The sequence below is a fragment of the Phyllobates terribilis genome, unplaced genomic scaffold (genome assembly GCF_046119375.1).
Source record: "Phyllobates terribilis strain yellow unplaced genomic scaffold, ASM4611937v1 Scaffold_7__3_contigs__length_470593459, whole genome shotgun sequence".
In the NCBI taxonomy this organism is placed as follows: Eukaryota; Metazoa; Chordata; class Amphibia; order Anura; family Dendrobatidae; genus Phyllobates; species Phyllobates terribilis.
The window spans coordinates 77,275,560-77,300,801 of record NW_027362767.1 but is presented as its reverse complement, the minus strand read 5'-3'; the positions used below and the strand labels follow the sequence as shown (position 1 = coordinate 77,300,801).

General features: G+C 43.8%; 1 protein-coding gene across 1 annotated transcript in view; it reads right to left on the bottom strand.

Moving 5' to 3' along the window:
- TYRO3 (TYRO3 protein tyrosine kinase) overlaps positions 1–25,242 on the bottom strand; it is a 200,594-nt gene that overhangs the window by 11,325 nt on the left and 164,027 nt on the right. The window contains exons 14-16 of the mRNA XM_073638814.1: positions 24,549–24,641; positions 19,937–20,058; positions 12,682–12,791 (exon numbers count right to left, since the gene is read on the bottom strand). Coding sequence (XP_073494915.1) covers positions 12,682–12,791; positions 19,937–20,058; positions 24,549–24,641 — 325 coding nt within the window. The remainder of the gene's footprint in view (positions 1–12,681; positions 12,792–19,936; positions 20,059–24,548; positions 24,642–25,242) is intronic.

Genomic DNA, 25,242 nt, shown 5'->3' with positions numbered 1-25,242 from the left:
CTGACAGCCATTCTTACTAAGAGGACATGGAAAGGCTTTCTTTTCTTCCACAGACACTGAGCTTGCTGGTTGCCAAGTAACAGTATAATAACTAGTGTAAAAGTATATTAAAAAGTAGCAAAGGAAATAAAAAATAGAAATCTTTTTATGGCATAGCTGCAATTTAGCATGGGAAAAATAGATGTTTCCAGACAACAGGGTAAAAATAGCCTGAGCTAACAGATGAAAATGGTCACAAATGGTTAGAGCGCTTGTTGGAATGATCAGAAGAATCTATATAAGATGTATATGATCAGCATCACCTGAACACGTCGTCACTTTGCGACATTTTAGAAGATAGAAATAATTCTTCTGTCAAATCTAAATCTTATAAAAATTTCTTTTCGGTTAAAGGTGGGGTGTCCAAGACTAAATTATTTTTTTCCCATGAGCCAAAATATTCAGAGTGGTCACTGACCGCTCCTGCCAGAGATTCAGCTGTTCCACGTCAACAGAGCAGCTCTGTTTCTCCCACGCTGCTCTGGTGATGGGCGTGACTACCAACGTTATGCTGACTGCCAGCTCCCTGCAGCTGTGCAGTGGGGAACCGGCTGTCAATCAGTATGACATCAGCAATCACGCCCCATCAACAGAGCAGAGTGGAAGAGAAACCGCTGCTCTGTCGACAGGATGTCAGCAGAAGCAACAGAATCACCGGCACAGGGTGACCAATTTGTGTCGTCAGAGATCTGCGCTGGACAGAACAGGCAGCAGGTTAGCAATTGCTTGCCTGTCAGTTCTTAGGAAAATCAATGTTATCCACTATCAGTGGTTTTAATGCTATGGCTAAAAAGCATATATGAATTGGCAGTACATAGATCTTTCTAATGATCATTTATATCCGGGTCAGTAACCACCACAAGGGGGAATCCTGTACATCTAGACTGACGGAAGTTTCACCGTCATTATAGATGGGGATTCTTTACTGTAAGAGCAACAACACTATGGAAGAATCTGCCATATGAAATTGTGATGGTGGATGCACGGAATAAGTTGAACAGAGACCTGGATACATTTATTGAACGGAATATCATCAATATAATTATATGTACCGTACTTGGTTACTGATGATGAGATGTTAAGGAAATTTTCCTTATTTTATAGGGTAAATGGCATCTTCTTGACTCTGAAGAGAAAAAGGCAAAAAAAAATAATTTTTTTTTAGAAAAACAAGTGAAAAAAATATTAAAAACATCATTTACTTGAATGCTCTAAAAACAAGTAAAAACATAGCATTTGGCCTACAAATTTTGAGCGCTGCCATGCTCTTAACCATAGCCATTGTTTTTTTTCTTGTTTTTAGAGCATTCAAATAAATTATGTTTTTAATACTTTTTCACTTGTTTTTCCCCAAAAAACTTTTTAGGAGGTAGCTGGACTTTTTTTTGCCTTTTCTCTTCATGTCTACTTTGATTTTTCCGTGCACCGCACCCTTTGTGGATCATTTCCTGCAGCGGTGAGCTGATGTGAACTTTCTTTTTTCTTTTACTAATCCTCTCGATTCTGTATTCGTTTGGCTCAAACTCGATTCGGTAGGATTTTGGGCTGAATTTGATGGACTTATCTCTTCTTTTTTGACTATAAGGAGTTGTTCAGACTTTGGATACAAGTTAATCCATGTGACTGCAGACTTCTGAAACCTCACAGCGTGCAGTTTATGTGCCGTCAGGAGTTTCCGGTGCTAGGAGCAAGTGGGCGTATGACTGTAAATATGAGATTTGCATACATGCAATCACGTGCCGACTAGACATGTACAGCCTCATTCAATACAAGTGAATTGAGCAAAGCAGGACAAGTCTAGTTGGAATGTGGCTGGAAGTATGCAAATCGCACACTTGCGATCACGTGCCCACCCACTCTTGGCCCCAGAGAATCCCGACAGCGCGTACTGTGCGCTATGAGGATTCACAAGTCTGCAGTCACATAGATTTACTGCAGACTTGAACCCCAAGTCTGGACAACCCCTTTAACTACGTAACTATGTTCCAAAACAATGGTTTCAAACCCAAATGTCTCCAGCTGTTGCATAACTACAACTCCTAGCATTTTCTGACCGCCAAAGGATGAAGATACCCAGGGGCGGACACAGACTGTCGTGGGCCCCTGTGCAAGAAATTTTTTGCCCCCCCCCCTGCCCTTCATAGGGCATCAAAGTTATGTAAACATAACCCCCCCATGTGCAGCTCTCATCCCCCCCATATGCAGCTCTCACCCCCCCATGTACATCTCATTCCCCCCGTGCATCTCTCATCCCCCCCATGTGCAGCTCTCATCCCCTCCCCTGTGATCTCACCCCCTCCCCCGTGCATCTCTGATTCCCTCCACTCCTAGTTAATTAATTGTATTTAAAAAAAATAAAACTTGTTATACTTACCCCCATGCAATCCCTGCAGAATCCTGGCGCTCGTCCACGTTGCTGCCACCAGGTTCTCCTGACTTCCGGCCATGTGACGGCGCCGTCACATGACCGGAAGTCAGGGGAATCATGAAGGCGCTGCCGCAGCAGCGCTGCACTGCTACACAGAGGAAAGCAGCGCTGAGATGTCCCGGCGCTTAGCACTCAGCATGGGGCCGGGGGCCCAGGGCCGGCTCCAGGTTTTTGTGGGCTCTGGGCAAAAGAGTCTCAGTGGCCCCTTTAACACATACCACGATTCATGATGCACAGATACCGAAGAGAAATTTATATATAGTACAATGCAAAGATTTCACTTCTTACATTACATGAGTGATATCTATTGTAAATTCCACAATAGCTCAGAAACCAGAGAATCGCTATACACAGTATACTGGCCCCCATAAAATGCCCCATACAGGAGACTGGCCCCCATAATATGCTCCATACAGAATACTGGCCCCCATAAAATGCTCCATGCAGGATACTGGTCCCCATATAACACTCCATACAGGATACTGGCCCCCATATAATGCTCCATACAGAATACTGGCTCCCATATAACGCTCCATACAGAATAATGGCTCCCATATAACGCTCCATACAGAATAATGGCTCCCATATAACGCTCCATACAGAATAATGGCCCCCATATAACGCTCCATACAGAATACTGGCTCCCATATAACGCTGCATACAGAATACTGGCTCCCATATAACGCTCCATACAGAATAATGGCCCCCATATAACGCTCCATACAGAATACTGGCTCCCATATAACGCTGCATACAGAATACTGGCTCCCATATAACGCTCCATACAGGATACTGGCCCCCATATAGTGCTCCATACAGAATACTGGCTCCCATATAATGCTGCATACAGAATACTGGTCCCCATATAACGCTCCATACAGGATACTGGCCCCCATATAACGCTCCATACAGAATACTGGCTCCCATATAACGCTGCATACAGAATACTGGCTCCCATATAACGCTCCATACAGGATACTGGCCCCCATATAACGCTCCATACAGAATACTGGCTCCCATATAACGCTGCATACAGAATACTGGCTCCCATATAACGCTGCATACAGAATACTGGCTCCCATATAACGCTGCATACAGAATACTGGCTCCCATATAACGCTCCATACAGGATACTGGCCCCCATATAACGCTCCATACAGAATACTGGCTCCCATATAACGCTGCATACAGAATACTGGCTCCCATATAACGCTCCATACAGGATACTGGCCCCCATATAATGCTTCATACAGAATACTGGCCCCCATATAACGTTCCATGCAGGCTGCTCCCCCTACATAATGCCCCACTCAGGCTGTTCCCCCCACATAGTGCTTCATGCACGCTGTTCCCCCCCCACATAGGATGTCACCCCCCCTTATAATGCCCCATGCAAGATGACACTCCCCCCCACATAGGATGTCACCCCCCTTATAATGCCCCATGCAGGATGACACCCCCCCTCCCTTATAATGCCCCACGCAGGATGTCACTCCCCCTCCCTTATAATGCCCCATGCAGGTTGTCACACACCCGCTCCCTTATAATGCCCCATGCAGGATGTCACACCCCCTCCCTTATAATGCCCCATGCAGGATGTCACACACCCCCTCCCTTATAATGCCCCATGCAGGATGTCACCCCCCCTCCCTTATAATGCCCCATGCAGGAGGTCACACACCGCCTCCCTTATAATGCCCAATGCAGGATGTCACCCCACCTCCCTTATAATGCCCCATGCAGGATGTCACCCCCCCTCCCTTATAATGCCCCATGCAGGATGTCACCCCCCTCCCTTATAATGCCCTATGCAGGATGTCACCCCCCCTCCCTTATAATGCCCCATGCAGGATGTCGCCCCCCCCTTATAATGCCCCATGCAGGATGTCACCCCCCCTCCCTTATAATACCCCATGCAGGATGTCACACACCCCCTCCCTTATAATGCCCCATGCAGGATGTCACACCCCCCCTCCCTTATAATGCCCCATGCAGAATGTCACCCCCCTTCCTTATAATGCCCCATGCAGGATGTCACCCTCCCTTATAATGCCCCATGCAGGATGTCGCCCCCCCTTATAATGCCCCATGCAGGATGTCACCCCCCCCTCCCTTATAATACCCCATGCAGGATGTCACACACCCCCTCCCTTATAATGCCCCATGCAGGATGTCACACCCCCCCTCCCTTATAATGCCCCATGCAGAATGTCACCCCCCTTCCTTATAATGCCCCATGCAGGATGTCACCCTCCCTTATAATGCCCCATGCAGGATGTTACCCCCCCCTCCCTTATAATGCCCCATGCAGGATGTTACCCCCCCCCTCCCTTATAATGCCACAGGCCTCCATACAATAAAAAAAAAATCAAATACTCACCTCACGTCTCACCTGCTGCTGCTGCTCTGGACTCCAGCGCCGCAGGCCTCATCCCGCTCTGCGCTGTGACTGCTCAGGAGAGAGCGCGGTGTAGAGACGTCACCGCCCCCTCTGACCTGAGATGTCACAGTGCAGCAGCCGCGGAGGATGCAGGAGCTGCTGCGGAGGCACGGGGAGGGGCAAGTATTGTGCCAGGTGCCGGGGCCCTGAGCAAGCGGGGGAGCGGGCGCTGACACTGCTCTCCTCCGCTCACGGGTCCCGCCTGCTCAGGGCCCCGGCATTTGCCCGGGTGCTGACGCCGGCCCTGCAGGGGCCCCTTGAGGAGAAGCACAAGAGGGGGGCCCCGACCGGCCGGGCAACATACTGGAGTCAGGACAGTCATGCCCTGATGGCGGCTCTGATGGAGGCTGGAGGGGCCCCCTCTCCCTCGGGGCCCCCGTTCAATGGGCTGCACGGGCGGTAGGTCCGCCCCTGAAGATACCATTGGTTAAAATTAGAGGAGTGACTGTAAATCTGCACCCACTAAATACTTTATAGGGGTCGTCTCACATCATGGACCTCTGGTATTTGAATGCCTGCCATATAATGCCACATTTCCCCTGCAGTGGCCGCTTTAGGTAGAATGTATAACTTTAAGGGATTATCCAGAAAGTTGTATATTGGTGACTTATTCTTAGGAAAGATGATCAGTATTAGATTGGTGGAGGTGGGTCTGTACATGTGGGCAGAAATGGCACAGTGGCATAGTTTGGCATTAGTATGGTACCATGTGGGTAATATTTGGCTCTTTGTGGGCACTGTGTAGAAATATGCAGTCACTTAATAACTGTGGGCAAACTATGACACTATGTGGGTCACTGTACAGAACTATATAACCAGGTAAGATATTATACCAATGTAATCATATTAAATATGCGAGTTACTAGGGAGAGGCCAAGAATTAAACATGTTCCTGCGGCACCAGCTGGCCTGCTTTCCTCTCTCAGAAACTTGTTAGATTATAACTGTAGCTGGTGATATAGTCAGATTAGACTTTTAGCATTGAATGTGCCAAGGATCAATTAAATTTTATGACAGCTGCATATCTAATTCAGAAGCAGATTTCCTACAAATGCACTGTGGGAAAATTATACACTACCCACTTCTCTGCTGTACTCTAAGTATGGCACCGAATGTGGCTGTACACTGTGTGGCACTGTATGTGGCTGTACACTGTGTGGCACTGTATGTGGCTGTACACTGTGTGGCACTGTATGTGGCTGTACACTGAGTGGCACTGTATGTGGCTGTACACCAAGTACTGTACTGAATGTGGCTGTCCACCAAGCGCGGCACTGAATGTGGCTGTCCACCAAGCGCGGCACTGAATGTGGCTGTCCACCAAGCGCGGCACTGAATGTGGCTGTCCACCAAGCGCGGCACTGAATGTGGCTGTCCACCAAGCGCGGCACTGAATGTGGCTGTACACCAAGCGCGGCACTGAATGTGGCTGTACACCAAGCGCGGCACTGAATGTGGCTGTACACCAAGCGAGGCACTGACTGTGGCTGTACACCAAGCGAGGCACTGACTGTGGCTGTACACCAAGCGCGGCACTGACTGTGGCTGTACACCAAGCGCGGCACTGACTGTGGCTGTACACCAAGCGCGGCACTGACTGTGGCTGTACACCAAGCGCGGCACTGAATGTGGCTGTACACCAAGCGCGGCACTGAATGTGGCTGTACACCAAGCGCGGCACTGAATGTGGCTGTACACCAAGCGCGGCACGGAATGTGGCTGTACACCAAGCGCGGCACGGAATGTGGCTGTACACCAAGCGCGGCACTGAATGTGGCTGTACACCAAGCGCGGCACTGAATGTGGCTGTACACCAAGCGCGGCACTGAATGTGGCTGTACACCAAGCGCGGCACTGAATGTGGCTGTACACCAAGCGCGGCACTGAATGTGGCTGTACACCAAGCGCGGCACAGAATGTGGCTGTACACCAAGCGCGGCACAGAATGTGGCTGTACACCAAGCGCGGCACAGAATGTGGCTGTACACCAAGCGCGGCACAGAATGTGGCTGTACACCAAGCGCGGCACTGAATGTGGCTGTACACCAAGCGCGGCACTGAATGTGGCTGTACACCAAGCGAGGCACTGACTGTGGCTGTACACCAAGCGAGGCACTGACTGTGGCTGTACACCAAGCGAGGCACTGACTGTGGCTGTACACCAAGCGAGGCACTGACTGTGGCTGTACACCAAGCGTGGCACTGACTGTGGCTGTACACCAAGCGCGGCACTGAATGTGGCTGTACACCAAGCGAGGCACTGAATGTGGCTGTACACCAAGAGAGGCACTGAATGTGGCTGTACATCAAGCGAGGCACTGAATGTGGCTGTACACCAAGCGAGGCACTGAATGTGGCTGTACACCAAGCGAGGCACTGAATGTGGCTGTACACCAAGCGAGGCACTGAATGTGGCTGTACACCAAGCGAGGCACTGAATGTGGCTGTACACCAAGCGAGGCACTGAATGTGGCTGTACACCAAGCGAGGCATTGAATGTGGCTGTACACCAAGCGAGGCACTGAATGTGGCTGTACACCAAGCGAGGCACTGAATGTGGCTGTACACCAAGCGTGGCATTGAATGTGGCTGTACACCAAGCGAGGCACTGAATGTGGCTGTATACCAAGCGTGGCACTGAATGTGGCTGTACACCAAGTATTGTACTGAATGTGGCTGTACACCAAGCGCGGCACTGAATGTGGTTGTACACCAAGCGCAGCACTGAATGTGGTTATCAGTGCATGTGCCTGGTTAAACCACTAGTGCCACAGACTAGTTCTCTAGTTGCAATTAAAAAATAAATAAATTAATAATTACACTGAAATATCTATATAAAATTACAAACAATAAATAGGATCTTCTTATGATGGTAATTTGGATAATTCATGTGGTCATTTATTCTTCTGAAGTATTTTGAAACAAAAAAAAAACAAAACACAAAAAAACAATTGCATGTGCTAATAAAGAACGTATGAATAATTCAAGCAAACAGTAAATCGCTCTCTATGCATTCTCACAAATATACCATGCAGCGCTGGTAATCATTCAGCAACCTCCTGAATATATTAGTCGCTGCATTGTCCACTATCTGAATACTTATGGAAATATTTACCGGTCTGATGACCACCGCAGATGAGACATTCTGAGTTTGGGGAGAAGGAGGGTTAACGCTTGTTTTAATGTTGAAGTATTTAAAATTAAAAAATATATATATATAATCCATCTATTTTATTGGCCTCAGTTATTCACTACTTAGAATACACAAATTCAATTAGGTAGAGAGATTCTTCTTTCTCAATCTGGTGGCCGGGTGCATTTGCGTTGGTTTATTATTTAAATGTTATTGTCCTCTCCTAGCATGGCGCATAATTTAACAATATTGTATAAGTGTCCCAGATTCCAGGAAGCTCAGCAGTAAGACAACTAAATGAATAAATTCACACTTGAAGGGGAGTCATTAGAAATTCTGGCCATGCATATTACAATATCACAGCCAGAATTGAGTTTTTCCTCCTTGTCCATCACTTGATTGTAGCAAAATCAAACTATTATTCCCGTTGCTCAGTGCTTACGTCAAGCAACCTGGCCCAAGAATTGTCACTTTTGTTAGTCCAGGCTCCACAGCACTATTCCTGCTAGGCAGCACTTTGGAACAAGTTTCAGCTAATAGCTCAAAATGGGGTTGACTACTGAATCTCCTTTATCCTGGGTAGAGTAGCCTTTTCTTCCTCCTTACTCCAAAACTCATTGGCTCAAATATTGAGGACACCAGCACTTCCACCTCCTGCATTTCTTTTGAGAAGCTCGTGCTCCTGGTTCTGATAGCTCTCCCCTTCCCTTCTCAGTGCTATTCTGCTTTTAGATGGGTCAGTAATTTGAGAAGTCGTTCCCAACTATCAGGCTGCCTAAATAGGCAAGCAATCACCCGATGAATGAGCAAAACGCTTGTTTGCTGGGTGCAATGATTTTTTTAGCTGGCCTAAAAAAAAAAACATTGTTATCGGTAACACGTGTTTTGTAAATAGGTGTGCTGTCTAGAACAATCCTATTATCAATCATTCTTTGTGCACGTAAATGTGCGGTCTAATTTATTTATTTATTTTTTTAAACGCCCTTCGTCTCGATCCCGAACCATGGAGACTTGATGGAGGAACGCGCTGTAGGAAGATCAATCTTGTGCAAGCCTAAATAGACCCACCAGGGTCTTCCCCGCAGTTATCATGCCATCTGATTGCTGGTCTTCCTCCTAGCCTTGTTCCTTCTATTCTTCCGACCATGATGTCTTTCTCCATTAAATGACTGTCTATTAGCTTTTATTTAATGGCCACGGTCGACACATGTAAACCCAGCATTAGGAGTCATTCAGATGTCTGATTTTTAACATACGAGAAATACGGACCACTTTTTTGGATCAGAGTTTGATCAGTTTCTCTACCTTCTCTTTTTTGACAGTTCGTGAAAATCAGATTACACTCAGACTTGCATTGCTGACCCTCAGATTAAAATCGGACAAGAGGAGACTTAATAGCTGTCTACAAATATCTGAAGGGCTGTCACAGTGTAGAGGGATCATCCTTATTCTCATTTGCACATGGAAACACGAGAAGCAATGGGATGAAACTGAAAGGGAGAAGATACAGATTAGATATTAGAAAACACTTTTTGACAGTGAGGGTGATCAATGAGTGGAACAGGCGGCCACGAGAGGTGGGGAGTTCTCCTTCAATGGAAGTCTTCACACAGAGGCCGGACAGACATCTGTCTGAGATGGTTTACTGACTCCTGCATTGAGCAGGGGGTTGGACCAGATGACCCTGGAGGCGCCTTCCAACTCTAGCATTCTAGGATTCTATGTCTTCACGATTTTTCAAGGCCGGCTCGGTCCAGGAAACATCATGGATATGTAAATGGCCCCTGTAAGGTGGCTGCCGGACACATGGTGGATGGGAGGTATGTGTCTTCGAATTGCCAAGCTTCGGTGATGTAGGACCCGAAGAAGCAGGCTCCAGCACACATAGTGCTGAGAGGAATTTAATGGGCCTGGATTACAGGGCCGGGTTTTACGAGCAGCTGAAAAAGCTGGAGGGGAACAGCTGCTCACTTACCTCCAGTCCAGGTCTTGGAAGGCTGAGTTAAGACAGCTGCGCCTGTCTCAGTCTGTCTGTGTGTGTTGGGCTAGGTGAGCAGACCTTGCATGTGCTGCTTAGTCTCTGCAGGAGGCAGAGAAAAGCAGTTTTGTTTAAACGGCTGAGGCCGTGCTGCATGGACTTGTTATTTTTGAGCTTTGCTCTGTTATTCCTTTTTGTGCCAGGAAAAGGCTGTTACTTTTGTTTCCTCACTGGTGTATGGACACTAAATAAACCACCAGTTTGTTTGAACTCGCGGACTGCATCACTGTGTGAACGTGTACCTACCTCCAACGCGGCTCAGTGAGTACAAACCCCTTACACCCCATAGATTATCACAGGTATGAGTGCCATCCGTGAAAACCATGGATATTACTCGTATGCAAAATTTGGAGGTCCGAACGAGGCCTTCGAGTTAGTAGCAGGGAGGGAGAGGAGGGCGTTGTACACAGATCTGCAATGGAGAGGTTATAGACAAGGAGGAAAGCACAAGAAGAGGAAATAAGTGCAGGGTAGAAGCGGTGCTGAAATATGAAACAAAATGTTTTTAATGGAAAAAAAAAAACGCTTGAAATGACTGACACCAAAAAGGAACCTGATGACCCCATTATAAATCAATGAGGTCCAATAAGTGTCATTGTTGTTGGTCATGTGTCCGATCTGGCACTGTGTTGCGGTTTCTGTTTATAACAGAAAGGGATGAGGCATATGTAAAGGGAGCTTAATTTCCCAATACACAAAAATAAATGAAGTGCCCAGAATGGTCCTCTAGTAACACCTGTGTTGTATTTGTGTGCTCTTTTCGTTCTTTTGTCGATTTTCTTTGACAGCCAAATTCTGAATGTAATCTGATAGGTAATTTGGCTTTCAAAGAAATTAGCCAACGTGGACAGTCAGCTATCTGTCTGCAGTCTTCCAGGATGTCTACTGTCTGCCTGAGGCTTCCAGTACCTCTGCTATCTGCATGTAGCTTCCAGTATATCAGTTACCTGTGTGCCTGCGGCTTCCAGTACCTCGGCTATCTGCCTGCGGCTTCCAGTACCTATACTGTCTGTCTGTAGCCTTCCAGGATGTCTATAGTCTGCCTGAGGCTTCCAGTACCTCTGCTATCTGCCTGTAGTTTCCAGTATATCAGTTACCAGTGTGCCTGAGGCTTCCAGTACCTCTGCTATCTGCATGTAGCTTCCAGTATATCAGTTACCTGTGTGCCTACGGCTTCCAGTACCTCGGCTATCTGCCAGCGGCTTCCAGTACCTCGGCTATCTGTCTGTAGCCTTCCAGGATGTCTATTGTCTGCCTGAGGCTTCCAGTACCTCTGCTATCTGCCTGTAGCTTCCAGTATATCAGTTACCAGTGTGCCTGCGGCTTCCAGTACCTCTGCTACCCATTTCCCACTTCCTTTACCTGCCTGCTGCACCAATGCCCGTTGTCTGTGTGCCCTCTCGGACCTTGGTATTGGAGTATCCACCTCACCTAGTGAACCTAAGAGCCATTTTCTGAATCTTTCCTTATAGTAAGACTGAGGGCTGCTCAGGATCTGACAATGGCCCAGGATAATTGACTAGTCTGGTCTGGACACGGCTGTGGGTTCAGGCGCACGGTTTATGCTGGTTCCCTCTGGACAGCATGGCTTCGAGCGTCAGTCACAAATGAGGGTTAATGACTGTTGGCTTGGAGGAAGCCAATTTCCTCCTTCTCATTCTGCTCCTCATCGAACATTTGCTGTTCTAGTCATCAGCATGGCGTGCATCTCTCTGCCAACTTGTCTCAGACAAGAGATTGGTGTCTTACGAAACGCCATTTGTGCCTCATTTCCCATCCACGTTTTCTCTTTCATACGCACATATCTCAACACCATGGAAATTGGACAATAGTAATCTTGCCTCTATGTAACAGAATAAAGATTTATTGTCGCAAGGCACCTAAATTGCTTCTGTATTAGGAACCGATATATTCAACAAGGCAGAGGAGCCTCATAAATATGCATCAAACAACATAACTCTAGACCCGTACAGATCAGCTGCCATATGGTGCCTTATGGTGCTCCGCATTTCAGTAAATATGGTCCTTACAACTACTCTGCTTCAGGCAAAAAAATATTATATTTTTATCCTGTGGCAAATGGATTTACTGCCAAACCCCATATGCCATCAGCCCTGCAAGGGAATAAATTAGTACATTAGTTCCGAATGCACCATTAACAATTATTTTACATTACAAAGGTCTATAAATGCAGAATTACAAGAAATTTGCACTAATTTTAATAACGAGAAGTGATTGGTAAATATATTATTCTATAATGTTGTCATAGAACAAAAACATACATCATTTTTCTCGCGCTGAGGTTTGTGAAATGTGATGAAATCTATCATGACCAATTAACCTGCATGTTAAACCACATCTGCGGGTTTGTATGTGCAACCATGTGGTTTTCCTGATCCACTGGTATTTCGATCTTTATCTCCTAACCCCATTTCTGTTCTACATCTGCTATTTCAGAACACAGAATATCATGTAATAAAAATGCAATTAGTTTCCAGTGCATTCATTTTTAATGTTCGCTCTTCTATAAAATACTTGATACAACATGCAACTTCCAGCTTCTACAGCCCTGCACTCAGATCACCTTGTTCATGGATACTCACATGCAGTTGCGGGTGGCAAGATCCCGGTGTATAAAACTTTTTGAACTCAGATATTCCATCCCACTGCAGATGTCAATCATGAATCGGATTAAGGTTTGGATTGGCAGAGTCTGTGAAGAAATATACACTGCAGACTAAGTGCACAAAAAAACAGAAATATTTATACAATGCACATTTCAGCTCACAAATATAGTTCTAAAAACCATTGCACACACATACACGTAATATAGAGTGTTGAGACAGATCATTATAGCTCATTTCAAAAGAAATGGCGGTCAGTGGAATTAGTCCATTGCTATGTTTACAGCATAACCTGATATTTTATATTTATCCCATTGTCATGGCACTGTTGCAGGAAATACTGGGGCTAGAGGCCCCTTCCCTATCCCTAAAGCTAAGGGCACCCTAGCTTTCCCTGCTGCCCGGATTACTTCTGATGGTAAAGACGAAGGGGGCACGTGCCTTGCTGAGCTCCTAAATCAGCCCTTAGCAGTCCCCGTCCTCACCCATGGAAGTGGGGAGTAGTAGTGTATAAGAATACACCAACCAGACTAACAAGGAAAGACGTATAGGGATAAATGAAAATGCCAATCATACAAATATGCACTCACAAACAACAGAGTGGAACACTGGGGAGATAAAGGGAAGGAAAAAACAAATAGAAGAGGATGAGGACATGCAAACAGACAAATCACCAAGCAACAGTCTTCTGAACAACACTCCAAATGCCTCCTCAAACAACCAACACCTTTAACTCAAGAACCGGGCAGTATGAAACTAACACTGGTAATCCTGATTGCCAGACAGTATATATAGCATTAGGGAGTGGCCAACACTGAACAGCTGAGACCAACATGGCTGGAATACTACAGAAGTTCTCAACTGAACAGATTTAACCCTGCACTACCAGCAAGGAAAAAAAACTACACTGTTTAATATGATGGTAAAGTGCTTCTAACCAGTGTTAGGAGTACGTGAAACCAGACACCGTGGTCTTCTGGCCCCTCTCTCTCGCAGTATCCCTGTGACACCCATAGTGTATTTATCCCAGTTCAATAAATATATATATTTCCATTGCCATTTCTTCAGACCCTTTTCCCCTTCTCCATATATATGTTCAATCCGCATTCTCACACTTTTAGTATTGCAGACCTGCATCCATTTAGTACTGAATATTACTCCAAAAAAATACCCATTTACTAAAATATTTTTTTTTCTTTTACAGTTCTGTGGAGTCGGTAAGCCAAGGTTTCGACTCTGCATCTTTTATTTTTCCACACTGTTCATAAATGGTGAATAATTAGTAAAAAGCAAATTTACTTAAAATGGCAACAACATTGCACCACTGCTTTTTTTTTGATAAACAGGGGGCTTAGATTGATAGAAATAAAATACATTTATATGAACAATTCTAAGCATGTCTAATTTCCTATGAAAATTAAATAGATGCTTAAAAAAAGCTGGGCAATATATTATCTGTCACTGTGTTTGCAGTAGAAAAACAATTAAATAATAACTTTTATAAAATTATATTTAGGACTTGTGCACACGACCGATTACCATATATCAGATGAGTGCTCTCCATGGTTTTTACGAACAGCACTTGTATCTATGATATCCTATGGGGCTGTGCGTGTCCGATTTTGATCGGAGTGTTGGCTCAAAATCGGCAATGCACGTCTATGGGTCCGTGGAAAACATTGGACTGCACTCGGATGACATTTGAGTGCAGTCCGATTTTCATGGTCTGACATAATGGAGAGACCAATGTCAATGGAGAAGGTGGAGAAATTATTATTATTTTCTCTCCACCTCCGAGAAAAACTGATCGCAGTCAGATCAAATGTTGATCAGAAAAATCACACCGTTTTTCTCGGAGAAAAAAGGTCATGTGCATCTACCTATAGGGTTCAGGTTAACTTACCTTAGTATCAGAAAAACAACATGTGGCAAGAGTGTGCAACTCTGAAATACTACCTGTACCATGTGCCACGCCAGAGAGGCAACGGGAGATTAGGGAGATAAATAAGTGGCTCAGGAACTGGTGTAGGAAGGAGGAGTTTGGATTCCTGGAGAACTGGGCCGACTTCTCAGTTGGCTACAGATTCTATGCTAGGGACGGGCTGCACCTCAATGGGGAGGGTGCAGCTGTGCTGGGGGAGAAAATGGCTAGAAGGTTGGAGGAGTGTTTAAACTAGGGATTGGGGGGGAGGGTATTCATTTTATAGGTGGGGAAGATAGTGCAGATAGTGACCTGGGCACAAATAAAGAAATTGGGGGTGGGGTTAGAACAGTCAATAAAGTAAGAAGGACTAGAGGTACAGAGAGATACATAAAATGCATGTACACTAATGCCAGAAGCCTCACCAACAAAATGGAGGAATTAGAATTAATTTTGTTGGAAAATAATTATGACATGGTGGGGATATCTAAGACGTGGCTGGACGAGAGCCATGACTGGGCAGTTAATTTACAGGGCTATAGTCTGTTCAGAAATGACCGTACAAACAAGCGAGGGGGGGGTGTTTATATGTAAAATCATCCTTAAAACCCATCTTGCGGGAGGATATATGTGAATCTAATGAAAATGTAGAGTCCCTGTGGGTGGAGATAAGGGGAGGGGGAAAAACTAATAAATTACTGATAGGGGTTTGTTATAAGTCTCCAAAAATAATGGAAGCAGCGGAGAATATCCTCATAAAGCAAATAGATGAAGCAGCGGCTCAAGGTGAAGTCATTATTATGGGAGACTTCAACTACCCTGAAATACATTGGGGGACAGAAACCTGTAGTTCCAACAAAGGTAATAGGTTTTTGACAACTTTGAGAGACAATTACCTTTCACAACTGGTTCAGGACCCAACAAGAAGGGGGACACTGCTAGACCTAATATTAACCAACAGGCCAGACCGCATATGAAATATACGAGTTGGGGGTCACTTGGGTAATAGTGATCACAAAATAATAAGTTTTCATTTATCCTTTAATAAGATGTGTAGTAGAAGGGTTACAAGGACACTAAACTTCAGGAAGGCAAATTTCCAACGGTTGAGAGATGATCTTAGTGCAATAAACTGGGACGATATCCTGAGACATAAAACTACACAAAGCAAATGGTAGACATTTATTAGAATCCTGAATAGGACCTGTGCACAATATATACCCTATGGGAATAAACATGCTAGAAATGGGAGGAAACCACTATGGCTAAACAGAGCTGTAAGGGGCGCAATAAGTGACAAAAAGAAAGCATTTAGAGAACTAAAGCAAGTAGGTAGTGATGAGGCGTTAAATAAATATAGAAAATTAAATAAATTCTGTAAAAACCAAATCAAGGCAGAAAAGATTGAGACAGAGAGACTCATTGCCAGAGAAAGTAAAAATAATCCCCAAATATTCTTTAACTACATAAATAGTAAGAAACTAAAAAATGATAGTGTTGGCCCCCTTAAAAATAGTCTGGGTGAAATGGTGGATGAGGATGAGGAAAAAGCCAATGCTAAATGATTTTTTTCAACAGTATTTACACAAGAAAATCGCATGACAGAAAACATGATCAGTGATAACAAAAATTCTCCATTAAATGTCACTTGCTTAACCCAGCAGGAAGTACGGCGGCGTCTAAAAATCACTAAAATTGACAAATCCCCGGGCCCGGATGGGATACACCCGCGAGTACTGCAGGAATTAAGTAACGTCATAGATAGACCATTATTTTTAATCTTTTAAAGATTCCATAATAACAGGGTCTGTACCACAGGACTGGCGTATAGCAAATGTGGTGCCAATATTCAAAAAGGGGACAAAAACCGAACTTGGAAATTATAGGCCAGTAAGCTTAACCTCTACTGTGGGTAAAATCCTGGAGGGTTTCCTAAGAGATGCTATACTAGAGTATCTGAAGAAGAATAACCTCATGACCCAATATCAACATGGTTTTACGAGGGACCGTTCCTGTCAAACTAATCTGATCAGTTTTTACGAGGAGGCAAGTTCCGGACTGGACCAAGGAAATGCGGTGGATGTTGTGTATATGGACTTTTCAAAAGCTTTTGATACGGTTCCACACAAAAGGTTGATACATAAAATGAGAACAATAGGGATAGGGGAAAATATATGTATGTGGGTTAAGAATTGGCTCAGTGATAGGAAACAAAGGGTGGTTATTAATGGAAAGCACTCTGACTGGGTCACAGTTAACAGTGGGGTACCACAGGGGTCAGTATTGGGCCCCCTTCTTTTTAACATATTTATTAATGACCTTGTAGGGGGCATACAGAGTAATATTTCAATATTTGCAGATGACACTAAACTCTGCAGGGTAATCAATACAGAGGAGGACAATTTTATATTACAGGAGGATCTATGTAAACTAGAAGCTTGGGCTAATAAATGACAAATGAGCTTTAATGGGGATAAATGTAAGGTAATGCACTTGGGTAGAGGAAATAAAATGTATAATTATATGCTTAATTGTAAAACACTGGGCAAAACTGTCACTGAAAAAGACCTGGGTGTATTGGTGGACAACAAGCTCACGTTTGGTGGCCAGTGTCAGGCAGCTGCTGCAAAGGCAAATAAAATAATGGGATGCATTAAAAGAGGCATAGATGCTCATGAGGAGAACATAATTTTACCTCTATACAAGTCACTAGTGCGACCACACTTAGAATACAGTTTACAGTTCTGGTCTCCGGTGTATAAGAAAGACATAGCTGAACTAGAGCGGGTGCAGAGAAGAGCGACCTAGGTTATTAGAGGACTGGGGGGTCTGCAATACTAAGACAGGTTATTACACTTGGGGTTATCTACTTTGGAAAAATGAAGGCTTAGGGGTGATCTTATTACTATGTACAAGTATATGAGGGGACAGTACAAAGACCTTTCTACTGATCTTTTTACTCTGAGGCCTGAGACAGGGACAAGGGGGCATCTTCTACGTCTGGAGGAAAGAAGGTTTAATCATAATCACAGACGCGGATTCTTTACTGTAAGAGCAGTGAGACTATGGAACTCTCTGCCGCAAGATGGTGTAATGAGTGATTCACTATTAAAATTTAAGAAGGGCCTGGATGCCTTTCTTGAAAAGTATAATATTACAGGTTATATATACTAGATTCCTTGATAGGGTGTTGATCCAGGGAGCTAGTCTGATTGTCGTATGGAGTCGGGAAGGAATTTTTTTCCCCAATGTGGAGCTTAGTGTTTGCCACAGGTTTTTTTTTGCCTTCCTCTGGATCAACATGTTAGGCTATGGGTTGAACTAGATGGACTTAGTCTTCCTTCAACCTTAAAAACTATGTTACTATGTTTCTAATACAATATAAGATCCAGCTGGATGTGACGCAGCATGACAAGTTGGAGTGGGCGAGTTTTAATCATCACGGAACAGAACTTTATCAAACATGTAAACTAATTTGGTGGAAGGAATTTGGTAGAAGAGTTTTTATTGGTATCATTGTCATTTTTATTTTAAATCAGAATTTTTATTGAGAAAAACTTCCAACCACCATTTTTCTTTTTCTAGACATAGATATATAGACAACAACAAAGATATATTGTCAGGAAACTGTGATATCATCGATATAAACAATCAGAGGAAACCCCTATTCCTAATATTTAATATAAATCATGCTACAAGTAAAAATATAAAAAGGCAGTGTGGCACCCCAGGGGTCTGGTTTTCCACAGTAATGTAATGTTATGTCTGAGAGCAGGTGGGAGGTCCTTTGGTCAGGGATCCTGTGCATGCCACACCTCCTGCCCAGTCTTGGGAGGGGAAGAACTTCCCCTGTATAAACCCTGGGCTGAGGCAGGGTTAGTCAGTCAAGGAGAGTAGAGACAAGAAACAGCAGAAGCAATACTACTACGAGTCAGGGGCTGGCAGCTGCAGAGCTCGCCCTGACTGAGAAGCTTTCTTACCGGACCCGGCGTCCGAGGCTGTGGGGACTAACTCTTACCCAGCAGCAGAAGCCGACCGGCAGGGGATTTCAGGTCCTCAGGCCCAGAAACCCGAAGGCACGGTCACACGCGTGGGACCAGCACCGCCATCGTGGAGCGGAAGCCATTAGAAGGCCCCGAGTCACCGGCCATACGGGTGAGCACCACACGGTACACTCAGGGACGTGGGCTACTTATATCCGCTTCTAGCAAGGTAGCCAGAAGAGTACAGTCAGTTTGGGAGGCCTACAACTCCGCCTGGCCAGGGGAGATCCCATCTGCTCAAGGACTGACCAGGCCCCGTTCACTAGCAAGTACTCCGGGAGGGTCTATCGTTGTTACCAGTAAAGACCCTGAATTACACCGCACCATCTCTGAGTGGTTCCTGCTACCCCCATCATCCACATCTGCTGCCCTGAGGCCATACCCCTCCCGTTGGGGGTTATACCATCTACGCTGCACCATCCATCCACCGGCCTCAGCGGACTGTCCTGCAGCGGCAGCTCCATAGCTGCATTCAACGGGTGGCGTAGTGGTCCTGCATCTACCGCTGTTACATCGCCGCTCAGTTTGACTCCCTGGGCACGGACCGGGTCACCGCCACGAGACTACAACCCTCAAGAGATCCGGCTCCGGGTAAGCTCCCGCGTGCGCAACGCAGCGCGACACAGGCCCAGGGGCGCGTCAGCAGCACTTAAAGGGGTAATACCTCTCGGCAATAAATAACCGTAGGATTGTAGCAATGATGAGACCCTCACCTGAGCCGACCTGGGGCCTAAGAGTTAAGGGGGCCATTTCCACTCCAAAGCAGGTGGAATTGTGCATTGTGAGGAGCTATTGGGCTGCAAGGGGCCCATATATTGTTCTTGCACAGAGGTCTTCTTGTGTCTGTGCATGATAGAGTTATATTGTGAACATAACATCCAAAAGCATATACGGTGGGCGGCCACGGGTCACTCCTCCAAATCCTTGCTCAGGTTCGGTTACGGCATAGTGGTGATGCAGGAGAAAACTGAGGAATTGTATGCCATAAACATCCGTATGGGATAAGGCATGATCCACACAAGTTTTAATTTTTTTTATTGCACCACTACTAGAATTTACAGCTAGAGACTGGATGGTATACACAAATTGTGATGCCCTGAATGTGCTGGGATGTTATACCATGTTCATTGTAGAATTCTAGGTGGTAGACGCGGGGTATTCAAGTCACCATTATCTTAAGATCCACCTTTACAATAATTGTCCTTAGGATCCACAATGTATAGCCAGCGACAAACTGGACCATAAATATTAAGACTCTTCATAGACTTACAATGGGCTCTTCCCCGATGCGGGACATCAGTAGGAAGGTGTGCAGATCACCATGCTTCATGAATGGCAAGATCACCATTGGAACTGGTAGTCTTCCCTTGGTACGACTTCTTAAACTCACACCTAAAGTGAAAAAAAATTTAGATTTGAAAGGAAAATTGGAGAACACAAGTCTTTTGGGACAAAGCATCATCTACTGAGTAAATCAATGTCTCTCAACCAAGCAGGCACCATAGAGGACCACGAGGGAGAAGGTGTCATCAGAAAATCACTTAATATTTAAATCAAGTTTTTATGTAAGGCTATGTGCCCGCAGAGACGCTTCAGGAAAATACCAGCGGTGTTTTTACCTTGAAGCGACTTTTTCAATGTCTTTCATGTAGGTCTTTGTGGCTTTTTTCCTTTATTTTAACTTCTATACATAATATAGTGAGTGGCTTCCGAGACAGGTCTTTCGAAGCCTGAAGTGGTTAAAAGAAGCTTAAGAAGACTAAATATATGCACAGCAAGTCGTTTTGACATTGCAGTGCATATATTCATTCATTTTAATGCTTTTATCTGGCAGGTTTCAGAGTGGACCCTACTGAAAAAGACCTTGTGTGCATACCCTTAAATGTATCTTTTTTTTTTTTTTTTTTAAATGGCCAATAGACAATAGGTCTGCACATTTTTCAGGAGTTTCATTATCATCACAGACAGGATTATAATGAAAGATAATACGTTTTACACAGTAGATAACACAATTCACAATGGGTGATGTCACAGCTCACCTCCTCCTACTCCAGTACAATAACTGATAAGACCTCTATATACAGTAGATAACACAGGATCCACTGTTCACAATAGGTGATATCACAGCTCACCTCCTCCCACTCTCTTTCCAATGCCCAGATTTCACCTCACACCTGATGAAGGCTGTTCATAGCCAAAATGTGTTGTGTGTTAATCAATTGTATTGCCATTATTGTTTTTATTAAAGTACCCTTGTTTGGAATAATATCGGTTTGCAACTCCTATCCATTAAGATCACCTTTTTGGTGGAAGCGCTACATTCCTGGATTTCCTTTAATGTCCAGATTTCAGCATGCTCAGATATTGATTCAATAGAAACAAATAGAGCATGAGTCCATCTGTCTCTCCTAAATCCATGTGGCCAGAGTTGGACTAGGCTTCCATGGGCCCGCTAGTAGCATGGATTCTGGGGACCCAGTCTTCATGTATATGAAAATATTATTGGCCAGGGATGGAAGATGCATAAAAGAGCAGTAGCAAACTACATTGTAATTTCAGCTCACACCTCCATAAAATAATAAAATGTGTACTTTGTTAAATAAATTAGATGCTATCTGCTGCCTTTACCTGCATATGGATCAGCAAGTGTACTGTCCTCAGCACTGCTCATGTGGGGCGGCCCACCTGGGAATTCACATGTTCTCCTGTGGGCCAGTCCAGAAGAACAGAACCACACAATATCAACTACATACATCTAGAACTACAGAAATACACTAATAACAATATAAAAAAGCAACTTTAATCAATTAAAAAGCTTTTTTAAAATATGATGTCACATGATTAAAAACCCTACACAAGAGGAAAAAGACTGTCCTGGAAAGAAAAAGAGGCGAGCACAGGCTACCTAATCAGGGGATCAGTAGCACATGGAAAACCAACTGCAGAGGTCCAGACACACAGTAGTCAAATAGTCACCATATAAGAAAATATCGAAGCAAGAAGTCACAATATAAGACAATATATATTGGGTTTATGTTTTCTTATATGGCGATAGCTTGATCCCACTGTGTTCTGGATTTATGCAGTTTGTTTTCTATTAGGTATTGTTTCCCTGACCGGGTAGTTATTTTTTATACATCCACGAAAGTTTTTTTTTTCAATTATGTGTAGAATTTTTAATCAAGTCATATATGTGAAAAATCTTTTTATTCATTTAATTAACTTTTTTTTTTTTAACTATTAGTGCATTTCTGTGTCCTGCATCTACTTCACCTATCTAGTTGTGTTGGGACTTATCATACAGTCAATATTTTAGGTTGAGTTGTCGAATAGGAAGTAGGAGTCTCATATTAGGCCTAGTGGTCAGGGTGAAAATTGCAAGATTTTTTTTTATATATACACAGAAAAAAATATATATTTAACATAAAAAAAGCTGATTGTATGAGATTTGGGCTCATACAGAATAAAGGAGCTCTACTAGCTTTTAAAACAGCTTATAACATGGCACAATCTCTGCATTGATCAACATTTGTGAAGCCAATTAGTAGCAAATTCTTGCCTGTCTAGGTTCCAGCAGCTGAGGAATCTCCCTGAGGCTAGCCAACACATCATCTCAGCAAAGGTACACAGCTGGCAAACACTTCTGTAGTTTTTTTTGGTTGTTTATAGGGCAGGACTTCTAATCTGCTATTTAAAAAGGTGTGCAAGGCGTGTCTGTATACTGCCGCTTTAAACAAGAAAATCCAGTCAAAATTCCATTCAATCTATGTCTGAGTTGTCAGATTTCCAGCATTACTTTATAGAACTATTTAATTTGGGAAACCCATGGCGGCTAGAGATCCCAGACTTTATTATTGTGACCTTCTCATATAAGATATTATAAGATCATTTTAAATAAGACTACAAGGTTTAATGAAGAATTACCTAGGACCTCAGTAACTAATATGATTATGACTCTTCACTCCAATATTATAGATTTTTTTTTTATTATAAAAACAGACATGAGAACTTTGCTACATGTATTTTGAAGTGGATACTTATCAGAGCCCATTAGCTTCCATGAAGTTTTATAAAGTTTTATTAAGTTGGTCAAAGTTCTGGGTTTTTTTTTCTTTATGATAAGGAGGATGCTGCAGACTAATCTATTCTTGAAGCTCCAAAATACCAGAACTTAGACTGACCCCTTAAAAAGCATTGGATTTGGTCAGGATTGACAAGTATCCATTGAAAAATTACAAGAATGGGTGAAGACAAGTGGGAATGGAGTCTAAAGTTTCCATTTTTCTAGAAAAGGTTAAAAAATGAAAGTTTGTCATTTACATTTATTTATTAAGAAGTTCCTTAATTTATTAAAGGAAAACGCCACTAAAACACAAACAAACTCCAAAAATTCTCGCTTACGCTGCAGTCAATCCCATGTTTGCCAATCTTCACAAATGAGCAGGGATCGTCCCAGGAACCAGACCACAAAGGAGCTTGGTTTATCAAAGTGGGTATTCTGGGGGAAAATGAGGCTTAAGTGTCTCAAATTTTGCATTCCAAAAGTTGGCAAATATAGTATTGCTTTACGTTCTTACGTAGTGTAGATGACATAGAACTCATGATTCATAGTCATGAACTTCTCCACCTCCAGAGCGGCGTCAAAGAGTAAAGCTGGCCATAGACCAGTGTTCCCCAACTCTTGGCTCAAGAGCCACCAAAAAATGTTTTCAAGATTTCCTTAGTATTGCACAGGCAATAATTCCGTCACCTATCCTATACAAAGGAATTCCTGAAAACATGATCTGTTGGTGGCTCTTGAGGACTTATGTTGAGGAACACTGCCTTAGACATTAGCTGTTGGTCAAACCATCTATGACAGAACTGCTACCAAAATTATCTGGCAGCGGCTTATCTCCCCGAGGAGCAAAAGGATCAGACAATTAATTTCTAAGTCCCCAATTCCTTATGTCCACCGACATAATCTGTTGGGAGGCCCCCAACGCATTAGATGGTCAACCCATCCCACTTGAATCAGAAGGATTCGGTTTACTTTTATCTAATGATCAGCTGTTTCCCGCGGCGGCCAAAAGTTTTCAGATGCTGTCAGAACACAGCAGAACCATAGTGGCCACGGCCGTTTACTGTAGATCCACCCCCGGATCTGCAGCACCTGGCCGCTGCCACTACAGAAATGATGGATCGGCTATGTTCCAGCACCATCTGCAAACTTCTGGCCACTTCCGTTAACATCTCATCTGTGGTGGTGCCGGGTGTCACCCCAACAGCAATCAGATATTGATATTGATGGATATCCTAAAGATAGGCCATCAATAAAAATGTAGTGGCCAATCTCTTTGAGCAAATTCCTGTTGTACAGGCCAAACCAGACTTTTTGTTGGCATGGGCATTTAATGTGCATGGAGGTGGTAGGGGAGGTCCTCCCTTTTATAATAAGGAAAAGAATTTCAATTCCCAATCCTTTTATTCCCTTGGAGAAAAGTCACCGTCAGGGGTGTCTGACAGAGGCTTACTCTATAAGCACATTCAGCTAGAACAAGAGTACATGAGTATGGAGGGGTTAGACAGCAATCTAAGGTGTTGGTCATCTTTACCCACTTTAGATTTGCTCTGGGTAAAGAGCAGGGGTAGTATTGTGATGGGGGTTTAGTTTAGGGGTTAGCGATATACTTTCAACGTTCTGAAGTTTGTTTGTTGTTTAGCCATATTTATATTTCTATTGTTGATCGAAACAAAAAAATAAAGCTAAAATCGACTGAATTTTTGAATATTATACATTTCCAAACATATTCTGCACTAAAACTAGGCAACCAGTAACAGCGCCTAACTGACAGGGCGAGCGGCACATACTGTGGGTAATGTCAAATCATTTTTTTTTTTACCTATTAATTTGCAAACGTTTGGATGGTCAAATTCCTTCATGAAAGCAGCTTCTCTCAAGAATTCTTCAATATCACTGGAGCAGAAAATTTCCGCTGGCAGGAGAAAGGGAGAATGTTATAAGAGGCAAAGTGCGGAGGAACAATCTCTGAAATTAGCATCCAGAAGGCTCATTATAACCGCGCTGGAACGGAATCTGTGCTTGTCTATTGGAATCACTTCTAGCAAGGTTCTTGTGATGTAGAAGCCAGCAATTCTTTACAGACCTCGCTTATAGTCCAGTACATAATGACCTTTCCTCTTCTGCTGCTCAGTTATATGCCTGCGGCAGTATAGAAGATATATTATTCCCCTATTAAGCAAATATTATATATTTACGCCAAACTGCAAAGCCATGTGATGCAAATGTTCCAACACATTCATTATGGAGGTATAAATAGCCAATTTTGTCATTCGCTCTGCATTGCTGGTGAGCAGATAGGAACAAATCTGGGGAAAGTTGCTTTGGAGACAGGCAAATTTGCAATTCGTGTACTTTATTACCCACCATACAAGACATTGGAGGGCGACATGCCCCAATTCAGATCTGAATTTTACCCTGGATTGCCCTTATATAGGGGAATTACTTTTGCAATAGGAAAGTCATCTGCATTTGCCTAATTGTTCCTGTTTGGATAGTATATTTAATATTAGTTT